This window comes from Chrysemys picta, chromosome 16 (assembly GCF_011386835.1).
Source record: "Chrysemys picta bellii isolate R12L10 chromosome 16, ASM1138683v2, whole genome shotgun sequence".
NCBI lineage: Eukaryota > Metazoa > Chordata > Testudines > Emydidae > Chrysemys > Chrysemys picta.
In genome coordinates, this window is record NC_088806.1 from 4027115 (window position 1) to 4053289 (window position 26175).

Genomic DNA, 26175 nt, shown 5'->3' on the forward strand with positions numbered 1-26175 from the left:
GACGGGGGGCAGGGATGGGTGGGTTGAGCAGACCAGAGGGACGGTAGGACGGAGGGCAGGGATGGGTGGGTTGAGCAGACCAGAGGGACGGGAGGACGGAGGGCAGGGATGGGTGGGTTGAGCAGACCAGAGGGACAGTAGGACGGAGGGCAGGGATGGGTGGGTTGAGCAGACCAGAGGGACGGGAGGACGGAGGGCAGGGATGGGTGGGTTGAGCAGACCAGAGGGACGGGAGGACGGGGGGCAGGGATGGACAAATGGGTGGGAGGGATGGAGGGGAGGGACAGATGGATGCAGTCACTGACTTCTATTTTTCCAGGTGGCTGCTCCACCCCTGTTCTGCGCTGAGGCCCTGCCCCCACTCCGCCTCTTCTCATGAGGCCCCACCCTTGCTCCACCTCTTCCCACCCCTGCTCCGCCCCCTCCTCCCGGTCCCCCACCCGCCTGCCACTCACTGCTCTCCGCTCTCCTCCAAGTGCCTCCCGCCAGCCGCCAACAGCTGATCTGCTGCCCTGCTGTGGCTGGTGGGTGCTGAACACCCCCTATTTTTTTCCGTGAGTGCTCGAGCTCCGCAGCACTCGCGGAGTCTGCACCTATGGATGCAAGGTGCTGGAGCAAGGTGCTGGGCAGGAGGGATGGATGGATGGATGGATGGATGGATGGATGGATGGATGGATGGATGGATGGACCAGAAGTCTCATAGGAGGGCTCTGATTCCCCCTTTCCAGCTCCAAGTACTCATTCAGGAGTGGGGCCCTCCTGGGTGAGGCAGCCCCCCTCCAATTCCCACCCACTGGGTGTCTCAGGATGTCAGAGCTCACAAGCCTTAGCCCCACCTCCAGCTGCAGGGCTCTCCGTCCAGTCCTGCGCTGCCCCCTGCTAGCAACTCCCAGCACATGGTCCATGCAGGAGGGTGTTTTCTTCTCATCTCCTTTCCCTGCCCTCACAGCTCAGCCAGCACCCGGGCCCCGACAGCCCCATCTTCCTGCCCAGCGACCCCGAGTGGGACTGGACCCTGGCCAAGATCTGGGTGCGCCTGGCCAACTTCCATGTCCATGAGGTCAACACCCACCTGCTGGAGGCGCATTTCCTCTGTGAGGTGTATTGCATGGCCACACTGCGCCAGCTGCCCATGTGCCATCCTGTCTACAAGGTGAGGGGGGCGAAGGATCGAGCGGGGGGAGGGGTTACCCCCTCATGTCCTTCCTGTGCCTTTGGCCAGCAGACAGCTGTGCGCCAGCTGTGCCCAACTGCATCTGTGCCCCAGATGTGCCCAACTGCATCTGTGCCCCAGATGTGCACAGATGTGTGCCCCAGATGTGTTCAGCAACATCTGTGCCCAACTGCGTCTGTGTCTTAGATATGCCAAGCTGCATCCGTGCCCCAGATGTGCCCAGAGGCATCCGATAGCGCTTCAAAATGTGCCCAGCTGGCCGTGCCATGGCCCATCACTGTCCGCACGGTCCAGGGCACCCAAGTGTGTGCCCAGCTGCAGCCCCTGCCCCAGATGTGCCCACTCTGCCTGTTCCTGAGCTGGGGGTGAAGGTGCCATCTGCAGCCAAAGGTGCCCACTCCCCACCTGGATTCATGCCCCAGTTATGCCCAGCTGCTTCTGCGGGTGCCGTCTGCACCCAGCCATGCCAAGCTGTCTCAGACCCAGATGTGCCCTGTCCCAGCTATGTCTGGCTGAGCCTGTGTCCTGCTGTGTGTGGGCATGTCTCTGTTTAACGCAGCCGTGTGGGCCCGTCACCCCTCAATGTGCCCTTTATCCCACAGGGGCTGTGTCGCTGGGGGTGGGGAGGTTGGACCAGGGTCCCAGCTCAGCCCCATGTCTCTCTGCTCCCCACAGCTCCTGATCCCCCACACCCGCTACACCCTGCACATCAACACCCTGGTCAGGACCAACCTCATCCAGCCAGGAGGGCTCTTTGACAAGGTGAGAGTTGACTCTTGTCCCCTGGTAAGAGCAGGATGGGGGCTGGGAGCCAGGACTCCTGGGTTCTATCCCCAGCTCTGGGAGGGGAGCAGGGGCTAGTGGGTAGAGCAGGGAGCTGCTGGATTTCAGGAGGTGTGGTATCTTTGCAGCTCTGCCACTCACTTGTGATGTGACTGTAGTCACGCCTGTTTCCTTCTGTGTCTCTGTTCCCCCATCTATAGAACAGGTGGTATCGTGTGACTGCTCCAGGCATTCCTACAGCACGGCTGGTGGATACATTGGCCTTTCTAGGGCTAACCCAGAACTTCCGTAGGGTGATGGCAGTTAGCGCTGGGTGGGGCTTTTTCTGTTTTTTCGTGAAAATAAATGCGGATCTGGTGATGCCGAACATTTCATGAATTAGCGTCCATTTCACTGAGTTGTTTCAGTTAAAATAAACCCACAACTTTTTGTTTCAACCCGTTTTTAAAAAGGTCGAGATCCAAATGAAATGGTTGGATTGTGTTGAAGAAAAACCATTTGGCGGAGAAGAACCATTATCCAGTTTGTCCAAACGAAAGGTTTTGTTTGACCCAGAACAAATCTAGATTTTAGTTTTACATTTTCTACTTGCCAAACATTTCAAACACCTTCATTTTCACCTCAGTCTGAAACGAATTTTTTCCCCCAATTTTTTGGAATTTTCACTGAGCTGAAAAAGAAATTAAAATGTCTTCATCGGCCCACTGCATTGGCGCTAGGTCCGGACACGGCCCTAGGGAGGTTGTGACTGGAACAGGGTGCCCTGTTGTGGTGTCTACACTAAACCAAGAGACTCTGTATCAGAGGTTTTCAGACTTTTTTAACTGGGACCCCCTTTGAAAATATTTCAGGCTGTGATGACACCCCAAAAAAGTGATGCCCCCCCCGCCACACACACACATGCCACTGTCGTGGTCAAAGACACCCGCACATTGATTTTAGTTTACAGACTCAAGCCTGAGGCCAGTTTATTGACATACATACCAGTGCACTGGAGTGCAGTCCGAAGACTGACACCCCTAGGTCAGCACGCAGGCTGCCTTTATTTCATTAAACCGCAAGCACAGTACAAATTATATGTCATTTGCAAGAAACAAGAGTTGGGGTCAGTCCCCCTTTCCTAATTAATTTGCGAGAATTGGGTATATATTAGGTAAGGGGTCACTTGGTGTTTTTCCTTTAGGGGTGGTACTTGGCACCAATTTAGGGGTATTTCTCGTTAAAGTACATATCATCTTTCCGGAGTTTTACGGTAACGGGCATAGGGGGTTAACATAGGACGCTCAAAGACGATACATGATTGGCTAATTTTGCAGATAGCTGGAATCACAGGAGAAGTTGGCATTTGCAAAAGCAATTTCTTCATACAAGCGGTTATTATATTTCATAAACTGGCAGTTATTATATTGATAAAGTGGGTATGCAGAGGCCTCTTGCATTGTTTACTCCCCCCTCCCTCCTCTGGTCATAACCCTTGACCGAATTTGGCAGAGAACCGTGCAGTTCAGTCTTGTTCAGGCCTTGGCCTGTACTGCTTTTATAGAGGCCGTCAGCATTAACAGTCCTCTGTTAAGGGGTCTGAATCTAGGCCTTTAGAGTCACTCTGGTTCTTAAAAAGAAGGCCCCCCAGTTCCCGTTCCCCACACCACCCTTACTTCTGTGTTGCTGCTGACAGCAGCGCTGCCTTCAGAGCTGGGCGCCTTGCCAGATGGGCTCCTCTCATGGCCCCCCCTTGCAACCACTTTTAGATCAGGCCCCCCCAGTTTGAGAAATGCTGCTCTATATAGCAGACGAGGGAAGGATAAAAGGAGATTTGATCACACTCTGAGTACCTGCCTAGGGAGATTTCGAAGAGCAGAGGGCTCCTTATTCAGCAGAGCAAGATCTAGTATCTGGGAGTTGAAGTTAGATCTCTTCAGCTTGGAAGTGAGTGGCAGCTGGGTCCCAGGCTGGAGAAGAAGCATTAGAAGCAGCTTCCCAAGGCGTGGTGGAGGGTTCATTACCAGAAACGTTAGCTCCAGATTGGAGGTTTCTTTCTAAAAGATCTGCTCTCGCTCAGGCATAATTTATTAACCCAGCTGCTGCCAATCGGCACTGAGCCAATGGAGCTTCAGCCGATTAACAAACAATGGGGATCTGGCCCATTGACTCCTGACACCAGCTGGGGTCTGGCCCCATTGACTCCAATGGAGAGACACCCATTGACACCAGCTGGGGTCTGGCCCCATTGACTCCAATGGAGAGACACCCACTGACACCAGCTGGGGATCTGGCCCCATTGACTCCAATGGAGAGACTCCCATTGACACCAGCTGGGATCTGATCCCATTGACTCCAATGGAGAGACGCCCACTGACACCAGCTGGGATCTGATCCCATTGACTCCAATGGAGAGACGCCCATTGACCCCGCTGGGGACTGGCCCCATTGACTCCAATGGAGAGACACCCATTGACACCAGCTGGGGTCTGGCCCCATTGACTCCAATGGAGAGACGCCCACTGACACCAGCTGGGATCTGATCCCATTGACTCCAATGGAGAGACGCCCATTGACACCAGCTGGGATCTGGCCCCATTGACTCCAATGGAGAGACGCCCATTGACCCCAGCTGGGGATCTGGCCTCATTGACTCCAATGGAGAGACTCCCATTGACACCAGTTTGGGATCTGTCCTCTCAAGATTTCTAGATTCTTGCCTCTCTTCCAGGCCTCTTCGACAGGCCGGGATGGGATGCTGAAGCTGCTGGCCAAGGGTGTGGAGAACGTGAGTTACGAGGAGCTTTGTCTGCCAGATGACCTGGAAGCTCGTGGTGTCAGTTCGCTCCCCAATTACTACTACCGGGATGATGGCATGAGGATCTGGACAGCAGTGGAGAGGTGAATCCAGGGGGTGGGGATAGTGATGCTGCGGAGGTGGGGGTGGAGAAACCACAGTGGAGCTGGGGCGGAGCAGTGAATCTCTAGGAGAAAACAGAGGTAGTGCTTTCTCAAGCCCTGTCCACAGACCAAGCCCCACCCACGCATTCCCCTTCAGTGAGGTGCTGCTCCTAGTAGAACATCACAATGGGGGTCATTTCTTTCCTCTGTAATGTGCTTTCATCCGCAGTGATGTAGTCATCGGGAGCTGGAAATTGTTGTCCTTATGTGTCAGAGTTAATGGCACATGTGGGGAGCACCTCACCACCCTCCTCTCAAAGCAATGGGCTCAGGCTCTCTGCAAACTCAGGCAGCGTCGCTGCATCAGGTTACATTCAGGTCACAGTCTGGAGGTTTTCTTCATGTTCATGAGGCCTGAAGATTTGGGCTCAATCCACAGCTGATGTGAATCTGTGAGACTTCAATACACCTGTGCTTATTCACACCCACTGAGGCTCTGGTCCTATCATTTTTATTCATAGATTCTAAGGCCACAAGGGACCATTGTGATCATGTACTCTGATCTGCTGTCTCACGTAGGCCAGAAAACCTCCCTAAAACAATCCCTAGGGCTGATCTTTCAGAAAAAAAAGCACCCAATCTTGTTTTAAAAATTGCCAGTGAGCGAGAATCCTCCATGACCCTTGGTAAATTGTTCAAGTGGTTAATTACTCTCACCTTTAAAAAATGACACCTTATTTTCTGTCGGAGTTTGTCTAGCTTCACCTTCCAGCCATTGTCTCTTCTTAGACATTCTCTGATTGACCGAAGAGCCCATTTTATATATTTGTTCCCCATGTAGATACTTATGGACTGTGATCAAGTGATTATAGTTTGCTACAGTCAAATTTAGAACCACACTGTGCCAGGCGCTGCACAGACCCTGACAAAGATCAGAGCCCGCGTTGTGCCAGGCGCTGCACAGACCCTGACCGAGATCGGTACCATCAGGGTGCTAGGTGCTGTAGAGAGAGACACCCACGGACAGAAGGTTCCTGCCCCAACCTGCTCACAATCTAAATAGACAAAGGGTGGGAGAGAGAACCAATGGAAATTGTTTCCGTGAAACTTTTGATTCTCTCAAAAAAGAGCTGTTCGCTCAGCTTTTGGCTGAAAAATTTCAGGTGGTTCAAAATTGAGCATTTTTCACGAAACCCCAGAAACCCCAGAAAACCCTTTCAATGAGATATTAGGTTTGGGGTAAAAATACACCAGCTGGGATCTGGCCCTGTTGATTTCAGTGGAGTGAAGCTGATTTGCATCTGGCCCTGTGGAGCCGCATCAGTTTACACCAGCTCATGATTTGGCCCCCGTGACTCCAACAAAGCAACGGGCAGTTACCCGCACTGGGGCTCGGGCCCATTGATCCCAATAAAGAAATGCCCCTTGATAATAGCTGGGAAACTGGTCTCACTGAATCCAATGGAGTGACACCCATTTACACCAGCTGGGGATCTGACCTACTCCTCTGTCTTTCCTAGTCCCTAGTGCATGGGTAGGTTACGGGGCAGGACAGGGATTTAAGCCTTTTCCTCGAGCTGCTGAGACACGGACACGTTCCCGCAGGCAGCTGGGAAATGCAAACAGCCTGGGCTAAATATCACTGGGCGTGACGGAGGCTTTCCGAAGCTAGTTGATCCACCGACGCTGAACGTGGCTTTGGAAAGAGATTTTTGCCAACAGAATTGGGGGTTTGTCTCAGGGACGCAGGGGAGGGAGCACAGAAAACGCTGCCCAGGTGAAATTCGCCTCGGCTGAAAGCTTCTGAAAGGGACAGACGCTTTCTGGGACGTCGCCCTTCCGGCTGGGCAGGAGCGTGGGAACGTCCGGCAGCGATCGATATTAATTGTTGCCCCTCGCGCCGATCCTTGTCAGATCTCAAAGGGCTTTGCAAAGGCAGGCCAGGAGGGTGAACCCCCTTTGAGAGAAACGGAGGCAGGCCAGATTTGCAAGGGTGCTTTGGCATCCGCCTGACAGGGCACGTGTCAGCACTGACAGGCTCCCTAAAAACCACACGGGGAGAGTTAGGCATCAAAGAAGCTACAGGCCACTAGGCAGAGCTTTGGGTGCCTAATTGAAGGCTAGAGGGCGGTGCCTGATTCATAGCCACAAATCTTCCCCTGGAATGAGGCCCTTAAAACAGGCGAGTCCTTTCCTCACAGGGAACCTCTCCTGCCACCCAGTTATTGCACAGGGGGTGGGGCACATCCCTGTGTTCAGATTAACAGGCTGCAGAGTGGGGCTTCAGACCTGGGTCTACCACATTGCAGATTACTGCACTAACGACTAGGCCATCAGGGGACACAGGCCTTTCAGAGCTGGTTCCTGTTTTTAATGTGAGGCCTGATCCCTTGGGTCTTCTTATGCCCATCAGATCCCCAGCTGGCATCAATGGACAAGTCTCCATTAGTATCAATGGGGCCAGATCCCAGCTGGTGTCAATGGGCGTCTCTCCATTGGAGTCAATGGGCCATTTCCCAGCTGGTGTCAATGGGCGTCTCTCCATTGGAGTCAATGGGCCAGATCCCAGCTGGTGTAAATCAGCATTGTTCTATTGGCGGCAGTGCAGGTCTGACATCTTGATCAGGACACCCAGAACTGTGAGATACCCTGTTACCCCCTCAGCCTCAGCAAGGACTTCCAGGGTGAGATTTTGATGTCTGGGCTGGGCAGGTGTCAGTATAGGTGACCAGAGTGGGGTTAACTTCCAGGAATCACTGAAATCACATCAGTGCTATTAGCAGCATCCTGCCACCAAAACAAAAATCTCTGTGTGTGGCAAATGGCTTACAACTGAAACTCTGTTAGGAAATGTACACTATGTATTACTAGTCCTGTGGTGCCATCTAGTGACTTTCCCATAACATTTCATTCTCTGTAATTTATTATCTCATTGGGGTTCGATTCCTTTCTCACTGCCCCCTTGTGTAAATCAGGAGTAACTCCGCTGGAGTCTCTAGGGCCTGGTCTACACTACGGGTTTAGGTCGACTTTAGCAGCGTTAAACCGAATTAAGCCTGGACATGTCCACACAACGAAGCCCTTTCTTTCGACTTAAAGGGTCCTTTAAACCGGTTTCTTTACACCACCTCTGACGAGGGGATTAGTGATAAAACCGGTCTTTGCGGGTCGGAATTGGGGTAGTGTGGATGGAATTCGACGTTATTGGCCTCCGGGAGCTATCCCACAGTGCTTCATTGTGACCGCTCTGGACAGCACTCTCAACTCAGATGCACTGACCAGGTAGACAGGAAAAGACCCGCGAAGGTTTGAATTTCATTTCCTGTTTGCCCAGCGTGGAGAGCACAGGTGACCCCGCAGAGCTCATCAGCACAGGTAACCGTGATGGAGTCCTCCCAGGATCGCAAAAGAGCTCCAGTATGGACCGAACGGGAGGTACGAGATCTGCTCGCCATATGGGGAGATGAAGCAGTGATAGCTGAACTCCGTAGCAGTAAAAGAAATGGAAAAGTATTAGAAAAGATCTCCAAGGCCATGAAGGACCGAGGCCATAACAGGGACACACAGCAGTGCCGCGTGAAAATTAAGGAGCTACGGCAAGCTTACCACAAAGCCAGAGAAGCAAACGGAAGGTCCGGGGCAGAGCCGCAAACTTGCCGCTACTACGCGGAGCTGCATGCGATCCTAGGGGGTGCAGCCACCACTACCCCAACCGTGTGCTATGACTCTCTCACTGGAGAAACACACAGGGAAGACGGTTCGGGGAACGAGGAAGATGACGATGGAGGTACTGTAGGTAGCTCACAGCAGCAAGGAAGCGGAGAAACCGGTTTCCCCAACAGCCAGGATATGTTTGTGACCCTGGACCTGGAACCAGTAACCCCCGAACTCACCCAAGACCCTCAGGGCACACAGGAGACCTCTGGTGAGTGTAACTTTGTAACTATTTGTAAACATTACAAAAAAAAGCAAGCGTGTTTAATGATTACTTTGCCCTGGCAATCGCGGCCAGTACATCTACTGGAAAAGTCTGTTAACGTGTATGGGGATGGAGCGGAAATCCTCCAGGGACATCTCCAGAAAGCTCTCCTGGTTGAAATGGGGTGATTTTATTAAGGGGACATTCAGAGGCGCCCGTTCCTGCTCTTCTGACCAGAAATGTTCCCCGCTGTTAACCACGCGGTGGGGGGGGAGGGGTGAAGTGATCATCCCAGAGAATCGTGTGTGTGTGTGTGGGGGGGGGGGGGTTACTTGTGTTTGTGCCGCATGTTAACCGGGAAACCGCAGCCCCCTCCTTTCACATTGAAACCCCATTTTAAATGGACAACCCAATTCATCCTTGATATGGGAAATGCGCTGCTGTTTGCAACCTTTCCCGCATGTTAAGAAGGTTAAAAAAGCCAAAACACTGTGACCTACGATGGCTGCCTGCAAGCCGAAATATGCGACCTTGTAATGAAAGAGTGTACCCATTGTTCCCTAAAATGTGTCTTTTTTAACCACCTCTCCCTTCTCCTCCGCCAGCTGCAAATGTTTCTCCTTCGCAGAGGCTCGTGAACATTAGAAAGAGAAAACGTAGGACGAGGGATGAGATGTTCACGGAGCTGCAGATGTCCGCCCAGGCTGATAGAGCACAGCAGAATGCATGGAGGCAGTCAATGACGGAGATGAGAAAAGCCCAATATGAACGAGAGGAGAGGTGGCGGGCTGAATCGCGGGAAGAACAGAGCAAGTGGCGGGCTGAAGACGATAGGTGACGTCAAGACGTCAGCTTGCAGACAGACGGCAAGAGGCAATGCTCCGTCTGCTGGAGCATCAAACTGATATGCCCGAGCGTATGGTTGAGTTGCAGGAAAGGCAGCAGGAGCAGAGACCGCCGCTACAGCCCCTGTGTAACCAACAGCCCTCCTCCCCAAGTTCCATAGCCTCCTCACCCAGACGCCCAAGAACACGGTGGGGGGGTCTCCGTCCACCCAGTCACTCCACCCCAGATGATCGCCCAAGCATCAGAAGGCTGGCCTTCAATAAGAGTTAAAGTTTTAAAATGCAGTGTGTCCTTTTCCATCCCTCCTCCCCCACCCATCCCAGGCTACCTTGGCAATTATCCCCCTACCTCTGTAAGGAACTAATAAAGAATGCATGAATGTTAAAAAAAAATGACTTTATTGCCTCTGCAAGCGGGAGGGGAGGGTGGGGTAGGGTGGTTGGTTTACAGGGAAGTAGAGTGAACCGGGTCGGGGGGGGGGGGTTTGGAGGGTTCATCAAGGAAAAACAAACAGAAGTTTCACACAGTAGCCTGGCCAGTCACAAAACTCGTTTTCAAAGCTTCTCTGATGCGCACCGCGCCCTGCTGTGCTCCTCTAACCACCCTGGTGTCTGGCTGCGCGTAATCAGCGGCCAGGCGAGTTGCCTCAACCTCCCACCCCGCCATAAAGGTCTCCCCCTTACTCTCACAGATATTGTGGAGCGCACAGCAAGTAGCAATAACAATGGGGATATTCTTTTCGCTGAGGTCTGAGCGAGTCAGTAAGCTGCGCCAGCGCGCTTTTAAACGTCCAAATGCACATTCCACCACCATTCGGCACTTGCTCAGCCTGTAGTTGAACAGGTCCTGACTCCTGTCCAGGCTGCCTGTGTACGGCTTCATGAGCCATGGCATTAAGGGGTAGGCTGGGTCCCCAAGGATCACGATAGGCATTTCAACATCCCCAATGGTCACTTTCTGGTCCGGGAAGAAAGTCCCTTCCTCCAGCTTTCGAAACAGAGCAGAGTTCCTGAAGACGCGAGCATCATGTACCTTTCCCGGCCATCCCACGTTGATGTTGGTGAAACGTCCCTTGTGATCCACCAGGGCTTGCAGCAGCATTGAAAAGTACCCCTTGCGGTTTACGTAGTCGGTGGCTTGGTGCTCCGGTGACAAGATAGGGATATGGGTTCCGTCTATGGCCCCGCCACAGTTTGGGAATCCCATTTCAGCAAAACCATCCACTATTGACTGCACGTTGCCCAGAGTCACTACCATTGCTATCACCAGGTCTTTCATTGCCCTGGCAAATTGGATCACAGCAGCCCCCACCGTAGATTTGCCCACTCCAAATTGATTCCCGACTGACCGGTAGCTGTCTGGCGTTGCAAGCTTCCACAGGGCTATCGCCACTCGCTTCTCAACTGTGAGGGCTGCTCTCATCTTGGTATCCTGGCGTTTCAGGGCAGGGGACAGCAAGTCACAAAGTTCCATGAAAGTGCCCTTACGCATGCGAAAGTTTCGCAGCCACTGGGAATCGTCCCATACCTGCAGCACGATGCGGTCCCACCAGTCTGTGCTTGTTTCCCGGGCCCAGAATCGGCGTTCCACGGCATCAACCTGCCCCAGTGACACCATAATTTCCACATTGCTGGTGCCTGTGCCTTGTGAGAGGTCTATGTCCATGTCAATTTCCTCATCACTCTCGTCGCCGCGCTGCAATCGCCTCCTCGCCTGGTCCGGGTTTCGCCTTGGCATGTCCTGGCTCTGCATATACTCCAGGACAATGCGCGTGGTGTTCATAGTGCTCATAATTGCCGCGGTGATCTGAGCGGGCTCCATGATCCCAGTGCTAGCTATGGCGCCTGGTCAGAAAAAAGGCGCGAAAGTAGTATCTGATGGACCAGGAGAAGGAGGGAGGGCGGGAGGGAGGGAGGGCCGAGTGACGACATGGCGTACAGGTACAGGAACAGGGAGAAACACAAACAACTGTCACACAGAATGGTCCCCCCAAAGATTAAAATGAAAACCCTGGGCTTAGCAGGCCATTGATTTCACGGAGGAAGGGGAAGCATATGAATACAGAACAAATCTATTTTTTACATCTTAAGGTGGCAGCCGACGGTGCAGCATGAGTGACAGCCATACCAATATGACGACGATGGGTACCAATCATAAAATACCATCATCTGCCAAAAGGCAAGGGGCTGCTGCTGTGTAGCAATGCAGCCCCATGTCTGCCAGCCCCACGTCCGCCAGCACCCAGCATCGCCCTCGGCCTCTTCTGGGTGCTTAGCAGACAATACTGGGCAATTGGCAGAAAATAGTATATTACGACTGGTAGCCATCATCATCGAAACAGTAGCATGTCTGCCCAGGTGGCCATGATTGACAGCCACACCAATACGACGACGATGGGTACCAGTCATAATATACCATCACCTGGCAAGGGGCTGGTGCAATGCAGCCCTACGGCTGCCAGCCCCATGGCTATCACTCATGCTACACCGTCTACCCCCAAAAGGCAGTTAGCAGCTGCTGCTGTGTAGCAATGCAGTCCCACGTCTGCCAGCACCCAGAGGACATATGGTGACGGTGAGCTCAGCTGAGCTGAGCGGGCTCCATGCTTGCCGTGGTATGTTGTCTGCACAGGTAGCCCAGGTAAAAGGGCGCGAATCTATTGTCTGCGTTGCTGTGACGAGGGGGGAGGGGCCTGACGACATGTACCCAGAACTGCCCGCGACACTGTTTTGCATCATCCGGGCATTGGAATCTCAACCCAGAATTCAAAGAAAAGGCGCGAACCGCTTCTCGGCTCTCTGAGCTGTGGCGCAAACGTAGTATCTGACGGACTAGGGGAAGGAGGGAGGGCGGGCTGAGTGACGACATGGCGTACAGGCACAGGGAATTAAAATCAAGAACGGTGGCTGTGCATCAGGGAGAAACACAAACAACTGTCACACAGAATGTTCCCCCCAAAGATTAAACTGAAAACCCTGGGCTTAGCAGGCCGTTGATTTGACGGAGGGAGGGGGAAGTAAATGAATACAGAGCAAATCTATTTTTTACATCTTAAGACGATGGTGCAGCGTGACTGATAGCCCTCGGCATCTTTCTGGGTGCTTGGCAGCAAATACGGGGCGGCGTATGACGATGGTCTTCAGGCCTATTGCACAATCGGCTGCTCGGGGAAGACTCTGCTAACGTGCGATGACCCGACTTGTAATAGGACGGTTAATAGTCGTAATACACCATTTACTGCCAAAAGGCAAGCCCCACGGCTGCCAGCACCCAGATCGCCGATGAAGGCTACCAGTCTACTGCACCGTCTACCGCCAAAAGGCAGTTAGCAGCTGCTGCTGTGTAGCAATGCAGTCCCACGTCTGCCGGCACCCACAGGACATATGGTGACGGTGAGCTGAGCTGAGCGGGCTCCATGTTGTCTGCACAGGTAACCCAGGTAACCCAGGTAAAGAGGCGCGAATCTATTGTCTGCCGTTGCTGTGACGGGGGAGGGAGGGGCCTGACGACATGTACCCAGAACCGCCCGCGACACTGTTTTGCATCATCCCGGCATTGGGCATCTCAACCCAGAATTCAAAGGGGCGGCGGAGACTGCAGGAACTGTGGGATAGCTGTGGGATAGCTACCCATAGTGCAATGCTCTGGAAGTCGACGCTAGCCTTGTACTGTGGACGCGGTCCGCCGACTAGAGCACCTAGAGCATTTTATTGTGTGGACACACACAATCGGCTGTATACAACCGATTTCAATAAAACCGGCTTCTATAAATTCGAACTAATTTCGTAGTGTAGACGTACCCTAAGGCTGGTTCCCCTCTCGCTCACCCCGGTGTGACTCCGGAGTAACCCCATTGCATATGACCTGACTCACTGGTTTCTCCTTTAACCCTCACAGCTTTGTCTCTGGCATCATTGGGCTGTACTACCAGAGCGACGTCACTGTCGAGAAGGACTCCGAGCTGCAGGCCTGGGTGGCAGAGATCTTCACTGAAGGGTTTATGGGCAGGAAGTCATCCGGTACCATCCTCCAACCCCTCGCTCACCCTCTCCAGCATAGCCAGTGGGGTCTGGTTAGAACTCACTTAGGGCTGGGAGAGGCCTAAAGGGTACCAGGGTGTGGCCGCATCTCCCGGGGAAGGAACCGTGCAGGCCTTTCATTGTGGCCTCGCTGCTCCAGATAGAGGCCAAACCAGTGTATAAGGACGCACGTGGGGGGGGGGGGGGGGGGGGAAATTGATGATGGGCTCTTCGATCTAGCAGAGAAAGAGGCAGCAACTGGAAATTGAAACCAAACCAATTCCCACTGGAATGAAGGTGTAAATTTTTACCAGTGAGGGGAATCAACCATTGGAATAACTCACCAAGGGCTGCAGTGGGTTCTCCACCACTAGTAATTTTCAGCTCAAGAATGGATGTTTTTCTGAAGGCTCTGCGCTAGCTGAACCAGGAATTAACTCCGGGAAGTTACACAGGTCAGAGCAGACTGTCACGGTGGCTTTAGCATCTAGAAAACGTTCCATTTCAACGTTCTCCAAAAGAAACATTTTGATTTTCATTATGATCTTTCAGTTCATGAAAAATTTCAGTTTTGGGTGGACCCGAAATGATTTTTTTCCCCTTGTATGGCACGTGAACCAAAAACTCCATTATTTGCCCCATTCCTCGTAGCGGGGAATCATAGAATCATAGATTAGCGCTGGAAGAGACCTCAGGAGGTCATCTAGTCCAACCCCCTGCTCAAAGCAGGACCAATCCCCATCTAAATCATCCCAGCCAGGGCTTTGTCAAGCTGGGCCTTAAAAACCTCTAAGGATGGAGATTTCACCACCTCCCTAGGTAACGCATTCCAGTGTTTCACCACCCACCTTGTGAAATAGTGTTTCCTAATATCCAACCTAAACCTCCTCCACTGCAACTTGAGACCATTGCTCCTTGTTCTGTCATCTGCCACCACTGAGAACAGCCGAGCTCCATCCTCTTTGGAACTCCCCTTCAGGTAGTTGAAGGCTGCTATCAAATCCCGCCTCATTCTTCTCTTCTGCAGACTAAACAAGCCCAGTTCCCTCAGCCTCTCCTCGTAAGTCATGTGCTCCAGCCCCCTAATCAGTTTTGTTGTCCTCCGCTGGACTCTCTCCAATTTGTCCACATCCTTTCTGTAGTGGGGGGTCCAAAACTGGAAGCAATACTCCAGGTGTGGCCTCACCAGTGCCGAATAGAGGGGAATAATCACTTCCCTCAATCTGCTGGCAATGCTCCTACTAATACAGCCCAATATGCCGTTAGCCTTCTTGGCAACAAGGGCACACTGCTGACTCATATCCAGCTTCTCCTCCATGGTAATCCCCGAGTCCTTTTCTGCAGAACTGCTGCTTAGCCAGTCGGTCCCCAGCCTGTAGCAGTGCTTGGCAAGGGGGGATGTGTGTGTGTGTGTGTGTGTTGTTCCCCAGGGCAGAGATGACTCTTGGTGTTAGCTCACTGCCTGTGTCATTTTCTCCACCCATCAGGTGTCCCCTCCACATTGCAGACCAGAGCTGAGCTTATCAAATTCCTCACCATGATCGTTTACTGCAGCTCGGCCCGGCACGCCGCTGTCAACAGCGGGCAGGTAGGAGAGAGTTGGGGGGAGCTGAGTTTGAATAGCCCTGAAATATGCTGCTTTGCAGGTGCCCACCCCTCTTTGGCACCCTGGGAAGCTCAGCTGATTTGGTGGGTGGATTTCTGCACTGGTCCAGAGGGCATCTCCATGGCAAGGGATGTCAGTGTCATTCCATTGACACCAGCTGGGGATCTGTCCCCATTGACTCCAGTGGAGAGACGCCCATTGACACCAGCTGGGATCTGGCCCCATTGACTCCAGTGGAGAGATTCCCATTGACACCAGCTGGGGTCTGGCCCGATTGACTCCAGTGGAGAGATTCACATTGACACCACCTTGGGTCTGGCCCCATTGATTCTAAACTGGAAGTAAAGTGCCCAGTTTTAGCAGGGTGGATAATTCAGTGTTGGACCTTCAAGTCCTTTAACCGGGATTGTACATCTGGTTCTAGCCCCTCCAGAGGTTGTTGGCCTCCATTCAGGGATCACTGGGCTAGGCAGCTCAGACTAGGGGCTCATAATTGTCCCTTTTGGTCTTAAAAACCTACCAGCCCAATCTGCTTGGGGTGACCCCTCTGGGGAACAGACCTACCCAGCCCCCGGCTGAGTGATTTCCCGCGGGTCACACAGGAAGTCCCTGTGCATTGAGCCCAAGCCACCTCAGGGCTAGGTGGGTTCTCCCGCTTTGGGCCCATGAAGACATTGGTGCTGCACCACTAGTGCTAGATTCACACTGTTGCCCCTTTTTGATCCGAGTGGCTAGTCAAGTTTCAGGCCCCTCAGTACGTTCCAGGTAGATGCAGAAATTGATGGAATCTGGTATTCTTTTCGATGCAGTCTGATTTATGTACCAGGAATGGATAAACGCTGCTTCTCCGAATGCAGAAAGAACCCAGGCTTCTTTAGTGAACAGTCCCCAAACCTCTCTCTCTCTAGCTTTTCCCAGGGACACACTGGGTATGTCTACACTGCACATGAAGCCCGGGGTGTCACTCAGGTTTGAGCCCAAGCCCGCCTTTTGTCCACACACAAACCAATCTGACTTGGGTCAGGACCCAGATCCAAGGACTTTGCTGGTGGGGTAGGTCAGAGCCCGAGTCCTGCTGTGAATCAGATCCAAGCCCTGTCATTGGGCAGTGTGGACACAGCTCAAGCCGCAGGTCTAAGTCAGAAGGTCTGTGTAGTGCAATGTGGGCTGGAGGCTGGGTAGCTGGCTGTCATGGCTGATGTAGACACAATAAATCCTGCAGCTTGGCAGGGGGTTCGATTCGATGACCCTTGCGGACCCTTGTAACTCTGTGGTTCTATGGACATGCTGGCATGGCAGAGATCTGGGGCCAGCAATTGGCAACCCAGGTTTACAAGGCAGTGCGGATGCTCAGGCCTGGGCTAGGGTACAGCAAGTCCATACACCAGGGTCCCACTGCCCCAGGTTTACACCGCACTGTAGGCGCTCAGGCCACGTTTGCCTTGCTGGCTTTTGCCTCTGCCTCTCGCTCCGTTCTCCTCTGGTCACCGTTTGCATTCTCTGTCACACAACGGATCCCCCCCCACGCGCTGCTAGTTTCTGAGCAGACTCTAATAGGCCTTGTTTTAGGGGTGGCCCCTTGATTGCCTCTGAAACGACGGGGGCGTTCCCACGGCAGTTTGACAGGCTTTCGCCCGGCTCCTAGCAATGCCATTGCTCTGAGCACGGCTCAGCCACTCAACACCCTGCCCTGGCGCTTCGGTGGCACCTCTGCCCGTGGCACACAGCAGTTTAGCCTCCGGAGGATAGAAGTGCTTTAGCCTAACAAAACACGCCAGGGGGAAGTGGTGAAATGGACGGGCCTGTGCTAGCCAGGAGGTCAGAGGAGAAGATCCAATGTCCCCTTCTGGCCTTAAACTCTATGACGCGGTGAAATTTCCCCCCACCATCCCCAGGACAGTCCCGAGACAGAGAAAGGGGGAGGGAAGTCACAGCACTGGGCTGAGAGGGCTCTGCCTCTTGGCAGCTGCGGCGCATCCTCTGAATGGAGGCTCTGCTCGAAAGGGGCCACTGAGGGTCAAGCAGGGGGAGCGAGTGAGGGAGATGCCGTCTGCAGGGTGGGAGCCAGTTTGCAGCTTCTGGGCCTGAAGTGGTGCACAGGAAAGTGTCTGGACCCAACCTGGCAGGCAGCGGCCTGCCCCTTTTCCCTCCCCCTCTCCCTGCTGAGGGAAAATAACCGGACTCAAGGATGGGGGCTGGGAAAAGCTCATATGGCTGAGTGAGTGCCTGAGGCTGATTGGGAGCTCTCCATTGCGGGGGGGCTGCGCCCACGCCCCCAAACCAGGGAGGCAGGAGACTAGTCACACACATCACTAAGAGGTGAGCGAGACATTTCGCACCTCTCCCTCTTGGGCCCTGGGCCCAGACCCAGTGGAGCAGGAGGGCCCGGGTCCCCCTACCCCTCTCCACCACCTATTCGGGAGAACTCTAGGGTTTGACCATCTGCTATTTGCCTGCTAGGCCTGCTGGCCACCAGGCTAGTCTGTTCCCGCGATACACCAGGTATGGTCTGTTCCCTGTCCTCACATTGCAAGTCAGCTACCACCCCTCGAGGTGTTTTGGGGTGTATGGACTGTCGAGCCATGGCCTGCTGGCCTCTGAGTGAAACCCACTATAGATAGGGCGAGTGCTCCCACTGAAGCCTCAGCCTCCCCCTTGCGCAGGACAATATGGCAACTATGCCAATTCTGCAGCACAGCACCTGCCACAGTGCTGCCTGACACGAGGGAGGTGGTAAGTCCATCAATGGCTGTCAATCAAGCTGGGCAGGGTGTCCCCAGCCTCGGAGTGCCAGAACCTGGGAGTGGACGGCAGCGTATGGCTCACTCGACGATTGCCGGTTCTGTTCGTTCCCTCTGAAGCACCTGGCATTGGCCACTGTCGGCAGACAGGATACTGGGCTAGACGGACCATTGGTCTGCCCCAGTGTGGCCGTTCTTATGAGGAAGTCAAGGTTGGTTGGCTTGTGTTAAATCTGTTGCTGCTAAATTGTATACTAATTGCTTGACCACACGTTGGTTCATTATGAAATATAGTCAAGAGATCAAATAGCCAGTGTCAGTCAGGTTTGTGACTATGGTACAGGAAAAAGGCTCTGCACACTACCAACCTCCAAGGAGCCAGCTCGTGCAGTGATGTTACGTTCACCTCATGCGGACGGTGCACTCCCCAATTTACACATTTCAGCTGGTATCATTGCTGTGATTTTACAAGTTACACATGTCACAAAAACCCAACCCATCAGTTCGTTCCAGTTCTCTAACTTCTTGTTCTGTTCGTATCTTTGTTCTGGAGGCTAATATTCCAGGCACTGATCCGTGAAGGTTATTCCTTGGCTTGTAGTAAGAGAGAGAACAAATGTATCTTGATTTTTGACAAGTTTCCTATCTGCGACAAGCGTTTACTTCACCAGATGCAAGGTGTTATGGGACACTTAGCATCAGTGACCAGGATTATGGCATTCATAGATTCATAGACTTAAGGTCAGAAGAGACCATTATGGTCATCTAATCTGACCTCCTGCACAATGCAGGCCACAGAATCTCACCCACCCACTCCTGGAACAAACCCCTAACCTATGCCTGAGTTATTGAAATCCTCAAATCGTGGTTTAAAGACCTCAAGGTGCAGAGAATCCTCCAGCAAGTGACCCGTGCCCCATGCTGCGGAGGAAGGCAAAAAACCTCCAGGGCCTCTGCCAATCTTCCCTGGAGGAAAATTCTTTCCCGACCCCAAATATGGCAATCAGTTAAACCCTGAGCATGTGGGCATGACTCACCAGCCAGCACCCAGGAAAGAATTCTCTGTAGTAACTCAGGTGAGCACCTGGGCTAAGTCTGCTGTGTAGATGTACTACCACCTAAATGCTGTGTCTTTAAGGCCTAATCAGGATCCCCAGCCCGGCTTTGTAGCCACTAGGGTCCCTTTCTCAGAACTCCTGGGTGCTCTGGGGAAGCTTTCCCTCCCCCAAGGCGAGGCTCTGACCCACCGGGGTGTGTCTGTACCACAGTACGATTTCGCCGCCTGGATGCCCAACACACCAGCAACCTTGAGAGCTCCCCCGCCCACCACCAAGGGCACCGCAACCTTGTGCAGCATCCTGGACACCCTGCCCGCGGTGAACGCCACCTGCGCCCTCCTCTCCCTCCTCACCGTTGTGAGCTACGAGCCAGGAGACCTGGTGAGTGGCGCGGCCCCATGGATGCTGGCTGAGAGTTCTGGGCATGGCTGGGGGAGACAGAGGGACAGATGTGGCGGGGAGACAATGGCTGGGGAATTCTGGGAGAAAGATGGCATTTATGGAAATAAGTCCATGCATATTCATCAGCCCTGCAAATTAGGGTGTTTGCGAGGGACCCATCCCCCAACTCAACCTTCCTAGTGGAGCTGGGTCCCACGGAGAATTTCTGCCATTTTAAAATTGCTTCCTTCTGTGCTTCAGAGCTGGGCGCTCAGCCAGCAGCTGCCACTCTCTGGCTGCCCAGCTCTGAAGGTGGAGTGGAGAGATAGGGAAGTGCAGAAGGAAGGGCGGCACGGTACGGCATTGCCAACTCCCTTCTCTTTAATCCATTCATTGTATGCCATGTTCAGTTAATATCTCTCTAGCTTTTTAATCAAAATGCCAGGTCAAATGCCTTACAGAAGTCTAAGTCTATTACATCAATACTATTACCGTTATCAGCCACGCTTGTAATCTCATCCAAAAAGGATATATCAAGTTAGTGTGACAGGATCTATTTTCCATAAACCCATGCTGAGTGGCATTCATTATATTACACTCCTGTCATTCTTTATTAAGTCCCTTATCAGCTGCTCCATTATATTGCTCAGGATCGACATCAGGCTGACCAGCCTGGGAAATCACATTTACTCTTTTTAAATATTGGCACAATGTTAGCTTCCGTCAAGTCCTCTGGAACTTCCCTAGTGCTCCAAGATCTATTGAAAATCAGCGTTAGCAGCCCAGTGAGCTCCTCAGCCAGCTCTTCTAAAACTCTTGGTTGCAAGTTATCTGGATCTGCTGATTTTAAAAAATGTCTATCTTTAGTGGCTGAGGTTTAAATTCCTCCTGAGATACTAGTGGAAAGGAAAGAGTGTTATCATCATTGGATGATATGACTGTAACATCTGTTTTTTTCCCCAGTTACAGAACAGAAATATATATTGAACACTTCTGCATTACAGCATGTTAAATGTTAAATATAATATATATACACTATAATATTTCAAAGTTTTGTTTCTCTAATGGCATAACACTGTAATTTAGTATTCAATAGACCCTATACAAATATATTAAAATATTTTGATCACATCAAAACACTACAGGATAATATAAAAGATATATAATATTAAATAGAATATTAAAAGATTATAATAGAATATACAAGTTTAAATGAACTGATAAAGTCAAAACAAAACATTTTCACCGGATCAAAGTTCAACGAGAAAGTCTAAATGATTTCCACTTTTTTCCCATTGGAATTGATGCGTTCCTGTGAAACATTTACATGTGACAAAACTCCATGTTCGGATGGAAAACAATTCCTTGGAAATTTCCCTAGTGACTCCCCTCCCCAGGGTAAAAATCCAAATCAGGCGAGGTTCAACGCGCACGGCAGCACAATCTCACCAGACTGCATTTGGGGTTATATGGGAAACTCAACGCTGCAGGATGGGCAGCAGGAGTAAAACAAACACAGGGAAGTCGTTTGTCACACAACGCATCCTAGGTGCTGACTCCGTCCATGCTCTGGGGCTCAAGCACCTATGGGGAAAAAATAGGGATGCACAGCACTCACGCCCATGCTCCGCCCTAAGACCCCGCCCCTGTTCTGCCTTTTCCTCCGTGGCCCCACCCATGCTGTGCCTCTTCCCGCCCCAGCTCTGCCTCTTTCTCTGAGCACATCCCGCAGCTCCCTCCTCTCCGCTCCCTCCCCCCGTCACGCGCCCTTAAGGCAGGAGGGGGCAGAAAGGAGGGAGCAGTGGGTGGGAGACACTTGGGGACTCAGAGAAGAGCGAGCAGCGGGCAGGCAGGGGGAGCCTGGGGGGAGGAGGCGGAGAGAAGCGGGCGTCAGGTGCCTGGGGATGGATCACTTGATAATTGCCCTGTTCTGTTCATTCCCTCTACAGCACCTGGCATTGGCCACTGTTGGAAGACAGGACACTGGGCTAGATGGACCATTGGTCTGACCCAGTGTGGCCGTTCTTATGTTCTGTTGGAAGCAGATATTGGAGTTGTTCTCATGGGTGGCTAGTGAGAGATTCCCTGGTACCCAAAGGGGAAGAGAAAGCATCAGTTGTGCCTGATTGTCCATTACCCAGGAGCATCAGAAGGGATCCAAGAAGTAGTACATTCGGGCCAGCTTGGAACGGACCCTGGTTCTTCCCCTTTGCCGAGGGGGATCTGTGAGTTCAGTGCCTCCATATTCACTTCTCTCTTCGCTCCTTTCCAGAGACCCCTGGGCTACTACCCTGAGGAGCACTTCACTGAGGAAGAGCCCAAGCGGCTTATTGCAGCCTTCCAGGCACGTCTGGCGGAGATCTCCAAGGAAATCCAGCAGAGGAACAAGTCACTGCCCATTAGCTACCCCTACCTGGACCCCGCGGAGGTTCAGAACAGCGTGTCCATATAACCCTGCAGGGCACCTCCTCCCAGTGCTCAGAGCACTTTCCACCTGGCCTGAGAATGTCTCGATGGAGCCAGCGGGAGGTTTCAGGGAGATCTGGCTGGCAGTGCTCAAAATGTGACCCCAATACCAGAAGGCAAATAAAGAAAACCTCACATATGTTGAGATTAATCTAATTATTTTTAAGCCATTCTCGTGATTTTGGAGGGCCTGGCTCATGGGATTTGAACACATGGTGTTGGCAAGACTTGCATTTAAAGTGTGCTCACTGGGCAGCTGAATTAGATGACAGAACAAGGAGCAATGGTCTCAAGTTGCAGTGGGGGAGGTCCAGGTTGGATATTAGGAAAAACTATTTCACTAGGAGGGTGGTGAAGCACTGGAATGGGCAGCGGGGTTACCAGCACGTGGTTCTCACCCCTGAGCCAGGCCAGTCAGCTGGGTTTAAAGCCCCACCAAGCCCAGCTGGGAGCATTTTATCTGTGGACAGGAGGGGGGTCAGGAGGGTGGTGAAGCACTGGAATGGGTTCCCTCGGGAGGTGGTGGAATCTCCATCCTTAGAGGTTTTTAAGGCCTGGCTTGACAAAGCCCTGGCTGGGATGATTTAGTTGATGTTGGTCCTGCTTTGTGCAGGGGGTTGGACTAGATACCTCCTGAAGTCTCTTCAACCCTAATCTTCTATGATTAGCATCCACTGCTGTGAATCTGGGAAGTAGCCCATCCTCAGGGTAATGGACTCAGGCTCTCGGCAGATTCAGGCAGCATTGCTGTGTCAGTTACACTGGGGACAGTTCCCCCCTCTCAGAGCGATCAGCTCAGGCTCTCTGCTGACTCAGGCAGGCATCTCTGCATTCACCACACTTGGGGCAGTTCCCCTTCTCAGAACAATTAGCACAGGCTTCCTGCAGACTCAAGCAGATGTTGCTGCATTGGTTACACATGGGGCAGTTCCCCCCCCGCTTCAGATTGATTGTTTCCCAGGCTCTCTGCAGACTCAAGCAGACATCACTGTGTCAGTTCCATTCAGGGCAGTTTCCCCTTCTCCGAGCTATCATCTCAGGATGGCTGAAGACTCAGGTAAGCACCTCTACATCGCTTACTCTGCTTGGGAAGTTTCTCCCCAACTATATCAATTTAATTCTCATGGTTATCAAGCCAATCTTATGATTTTTGCAGAGCCAGACTCAGTACTTTTGAACACTGGTTGCTGGCAAACTCGGAAACCCTCAAACCATATTGTGACCCAATGCCAACACTCCCTCCCTGGCAAAGGACCCCCAGAGATTATCAGTATTATACAAGACCAAAAATACCCTTTGCCAAGTAAGTGTTTAAGAAACTTTACGATTATGGAATCAGTAGTTACCAATCCTGGGCATCATGAGTCAGGTGCGAAATTATCACAAAATTGGCTTCCCAATCATAAGAATTTAATAATTAACACATAATTATGGTTCTTTACAGTGGGCTTGTGGTTTGTAAGCCTGGAGGAGTAACATTTTCACGCTGTGGTCCACAACTGGGCAGTCAAGAAATTTATTTTTTATTTTTAAATGAAAGATGAGATTCTCCAGCAAAAATCACGTGACTCCTGGAACTGGGGCATTAAGGAAAAGAGCAGACATTACATGGATCATGACAGAATCAGGAGAATTAAAATTGAAGTGTTGTTAACTATTTCATTGCCTTCCAACCTCACTAGGCAGGTCCTCCCTTAGAACTCATGATACTGAATTGAAAATCATGAGATTAAAAAATAAATAAAAATTCTGTGATCTTTTTATCTGTCGTCTGCCTTTTGGAGATTTTAGGGGTCATATTTTCCATCTAGAGCTAGAAAGTCGAGCTGGATGTGTGACGAACTGGGACTGTTCTTGCTGGGGTGTGTGAATGCTGACAGGGGAGTGTGACTAGGATGGTCTGCATCGGGGGATGGGAGCCGGCCCAAGGGAACATACCTGAGCTTGTAACATGAGAACCCAGGAGGGGGTTGGAGGTCAGATGACTCCGGGGCCCGGGAAACTGAACAAAGGCTGTGGGAGGGGTCGCTGAAGGCAGAGTGCTGGAAGCAGGCTGGAAGGAGGCTGGAGAGATGGCTGGGAGGCAGAGATGGCTCTGACCCCCCAAGGGGGGTGGGCTGGCATGCCCTGGGACCCCAAGCTGGACCTAACTGAGTGGGGCCCTGTTGTCTGTGCCTGCAAGACCTGTCTTGGACTGTATTCCTGTCATCCAAATAAACCTTCTGCTTTACTGGCTGGCTGAGAGTCATGGTGAATCGCAGGAAGCCGGGGGTGCAGGGCCCTGAGTTCCCCAAAACTCCGTGACAACTGGTGGCAGCGGTGGGATCTACTGCACCCCGTGGACGGCGCTTCCTGCAGTAAGTGACTGGGGAGCAGTAAAACGAAGGGGGATTGACGGGGACCAGGCACGCTGAAGAGTGGGAGAGAGACGGTTATTACCCCTGGGAGTGTGTGACCAGCGAGAAGGACTTTTGCAGTAACAGGGTCCCCTGGGGGGATCGCAGCGAGTGGTCCCAGGGGCGGAGGAGTCTGCAGCTCGACCCTGGCAGAGAGGTGGTGACCTCGAGAAGGGCTGGCACACTAGGGGTCCCCCTGGGAACTGTGGGGAGCTGTGAGCACACAGGCCGGTGAGTGGCCAGCAGGAAGATGTATGCCAAGCGGCTTAAGAGCGACCTGGTGGAGCTGTGCAAGCAGAGGCGGCTGCGCATTGGGAGGCTCACCAAAGAACAGCTCATTGCCCAGCTGGAGGCGGAAGATCGCGCGAATGAACTGATCCCTGTGTCTCAGGGAAGCAGCCTGGCAAATGCAGCGCAGGCACCAGTGTCTGTCCCAGCTGGGAGTGGTCAGCCCGCTGCTGAGGGCTTCCCGAGACCCCTCCTTCCTATGCCTAGGGGAAGGGTGGGGAGGAGCCCAGCAAATACCGAAGGCGCTGTGACCCCCCCGGCCAGCAGGGGGTCCCCCCGGCGAAGCTCGCCGGCCAGCAGAGGATCCTCCCGGCGACGTTCGGCATCCGGGGAGCGGAATTGGCTGGAATGGGAGAAAGAGCTAAAACTGAGGGAGCTGGAGGATCGTGAACAACAGAGACAGCATGAACGGGAGGAGAAAGAGAGACAGCATCAGCATGAACGGGAGGAGAAAGAGAGACAGCATCAGCGTGAAGAGAGACAGAGACAGCATGAACGGGAGGAGAATGAGAGACAGAGACAGCATGAAGAGAGACAGCGTCAGCATGACCTGGAACTGGCGAGATTGAAGGGCAGCAAACCCCCGGTTGCGGTGAGTGAGGGGGGACCCAGGACTGCACGGAGCTTTGATAAGTGCATCATGGCCCCATACAAGGAGGGGGAGGACATGGATGACTTCCTGGAGGCCTTTGAGACGGCCTGCGAGCTGCACCGGGTGGATCCCGCGGACAGACTCCGGGTCCTTACCCCCTTACTGGACCCCAAATCCGTGGCATTGTACCGCCAACTGGGAGAGGCAGAGAAAGGGGACTACGAACTATTCAAAAAGGCCCTGCTACGTGAGTTTGGGCTGACTCCTGAGATGTACCGGGGAAGGTTCCGGAGTCAAGATAAAACCCCTGAGATCTCATATCTGCAACTAGCTGTCCGCATGGAAAGATACGCCAGCAAGTGGGCTGGTGGGGCCCAGACGAAGGAGGACCTGATTAAACTGCTGGTACTGGAGCAACTGTATGAGCGGTGCCCATCCGACCTGAGGCTGTGGTTGGTGGACAGAAAGCCAGAGAACCCGCGACACGCCGGGCAGCTGGCTGATGAGTTTGTAAAGAGCCGGTCAGGGGGTGGCAGGGAGGAGCCCCAAAGGAACAGGCCCGCCGTGATGCAGAGAGAGAGTCACCCTGGGACCTCCCAAAGAGGGAATATGGGGAATCCCCTCCCACGGGGAATGCCCAGCGTCAGGGACAACCGACCGGCTCGAGGGGACCCACAGGACATGAGCTGCTATTACTGCGGCCGAAGAGGCCACGTTCGGGCCCAGTGCCCCAAGCTCAAGGACAGACTGAGCAGACCGAACCCGCATAGGGTTAACTTGGTAGAGGCCCAGACGGACGAGGGGCAGGCTTCTCACGCAAGAGGGGCTGGCAGCTTATCAACTGCTCAAGAGAGAGAAGGGCCCCAGGCCAGCTCCTCTAGGGGGCTGGATGCCCCAGACTCAGGGTTTTTGGTTTATACGGTGGGCGCGGGGCTGTCCCTCCGGAGAGAGTACCTTGTTCCCCTGGAGGTGGATGGGAGGAAGGTCAATGGATACTGGGATACGGGCGCAGAGGTGACGCTGGCC

The 26175-nt window shown here is 52.8% G+C and overlaps 2 protein-coding genes across 2 annotated transcripts in view; both read left to right on the forward strand.

Moving 5' to 3' along the window:
* LOC112061464 (hydroperoxide isomerase ALOXE3-like) overlaps positions 1–22001 on the forward strand; it is a 37571-nt gene extending 15570 nt beyond the window's left edge. The window contains exons 8-14 of the mRNA XM_065569130.1: positions 950–1153; positions 1850–1936; positions 4668–4837; positions 13500–13621; positions 15109–15209; positions 19237–19407; positions 21680–22001. Of these exons, the coding sequence (XP_065425202.1) occupies positions 950–1153; positions 1850–1936; positions 4668–4837; positions 13500–13621; positions 15109–15209; positions 19237–19407; positions 21680–21859 (1035 nt within the window). The 3' untranslated portion in view covers positions 21860–22001. The remainder of the gene's footprint in view (positions 1–949; positions 1154–1849; positions 1937–4667; positions 4838–13499; positions 13622–15108; positions 15210–19236; positions 19408–21679) is intronic.
* LOC135975906 (myb/SANT-like DNA-binding domain-containing protein 2) lies at positions 4913–9994 on the forward strand. Its single transcript, XM_065569131.1, has 2 exons — positions 4913–8762; positions 9362–9994. Exons 1-2 carry the CDS (start codon positions 8222–8224, stop codon positions 9592–9594), a joined length of 774 nt encoding a protein of 257 aa, XP_065425203.1. The 5' UTR covers positions 4913–8221; the 3' UTR covers positions 9595–9994.
* Positions 22002–26175: the final 4174 nt, after the last annotated feature.

Coding starts and splice junctions, on each gene's coding strand:
- LOC135975906 (XM_065569131.1), top strand. CDS start 8,222: ATGGAGTCCTCCCAGGATCGCAAAAGAGCTCCAGTATGGACCGAACGG. Junction 8,763..9,361: donor GGGCACACAGGAGACCTCTG/GTGAGTGTAACT, acceptor CTCCTCCGCCAG/CTGCAAATGTTTCTCCTTCG.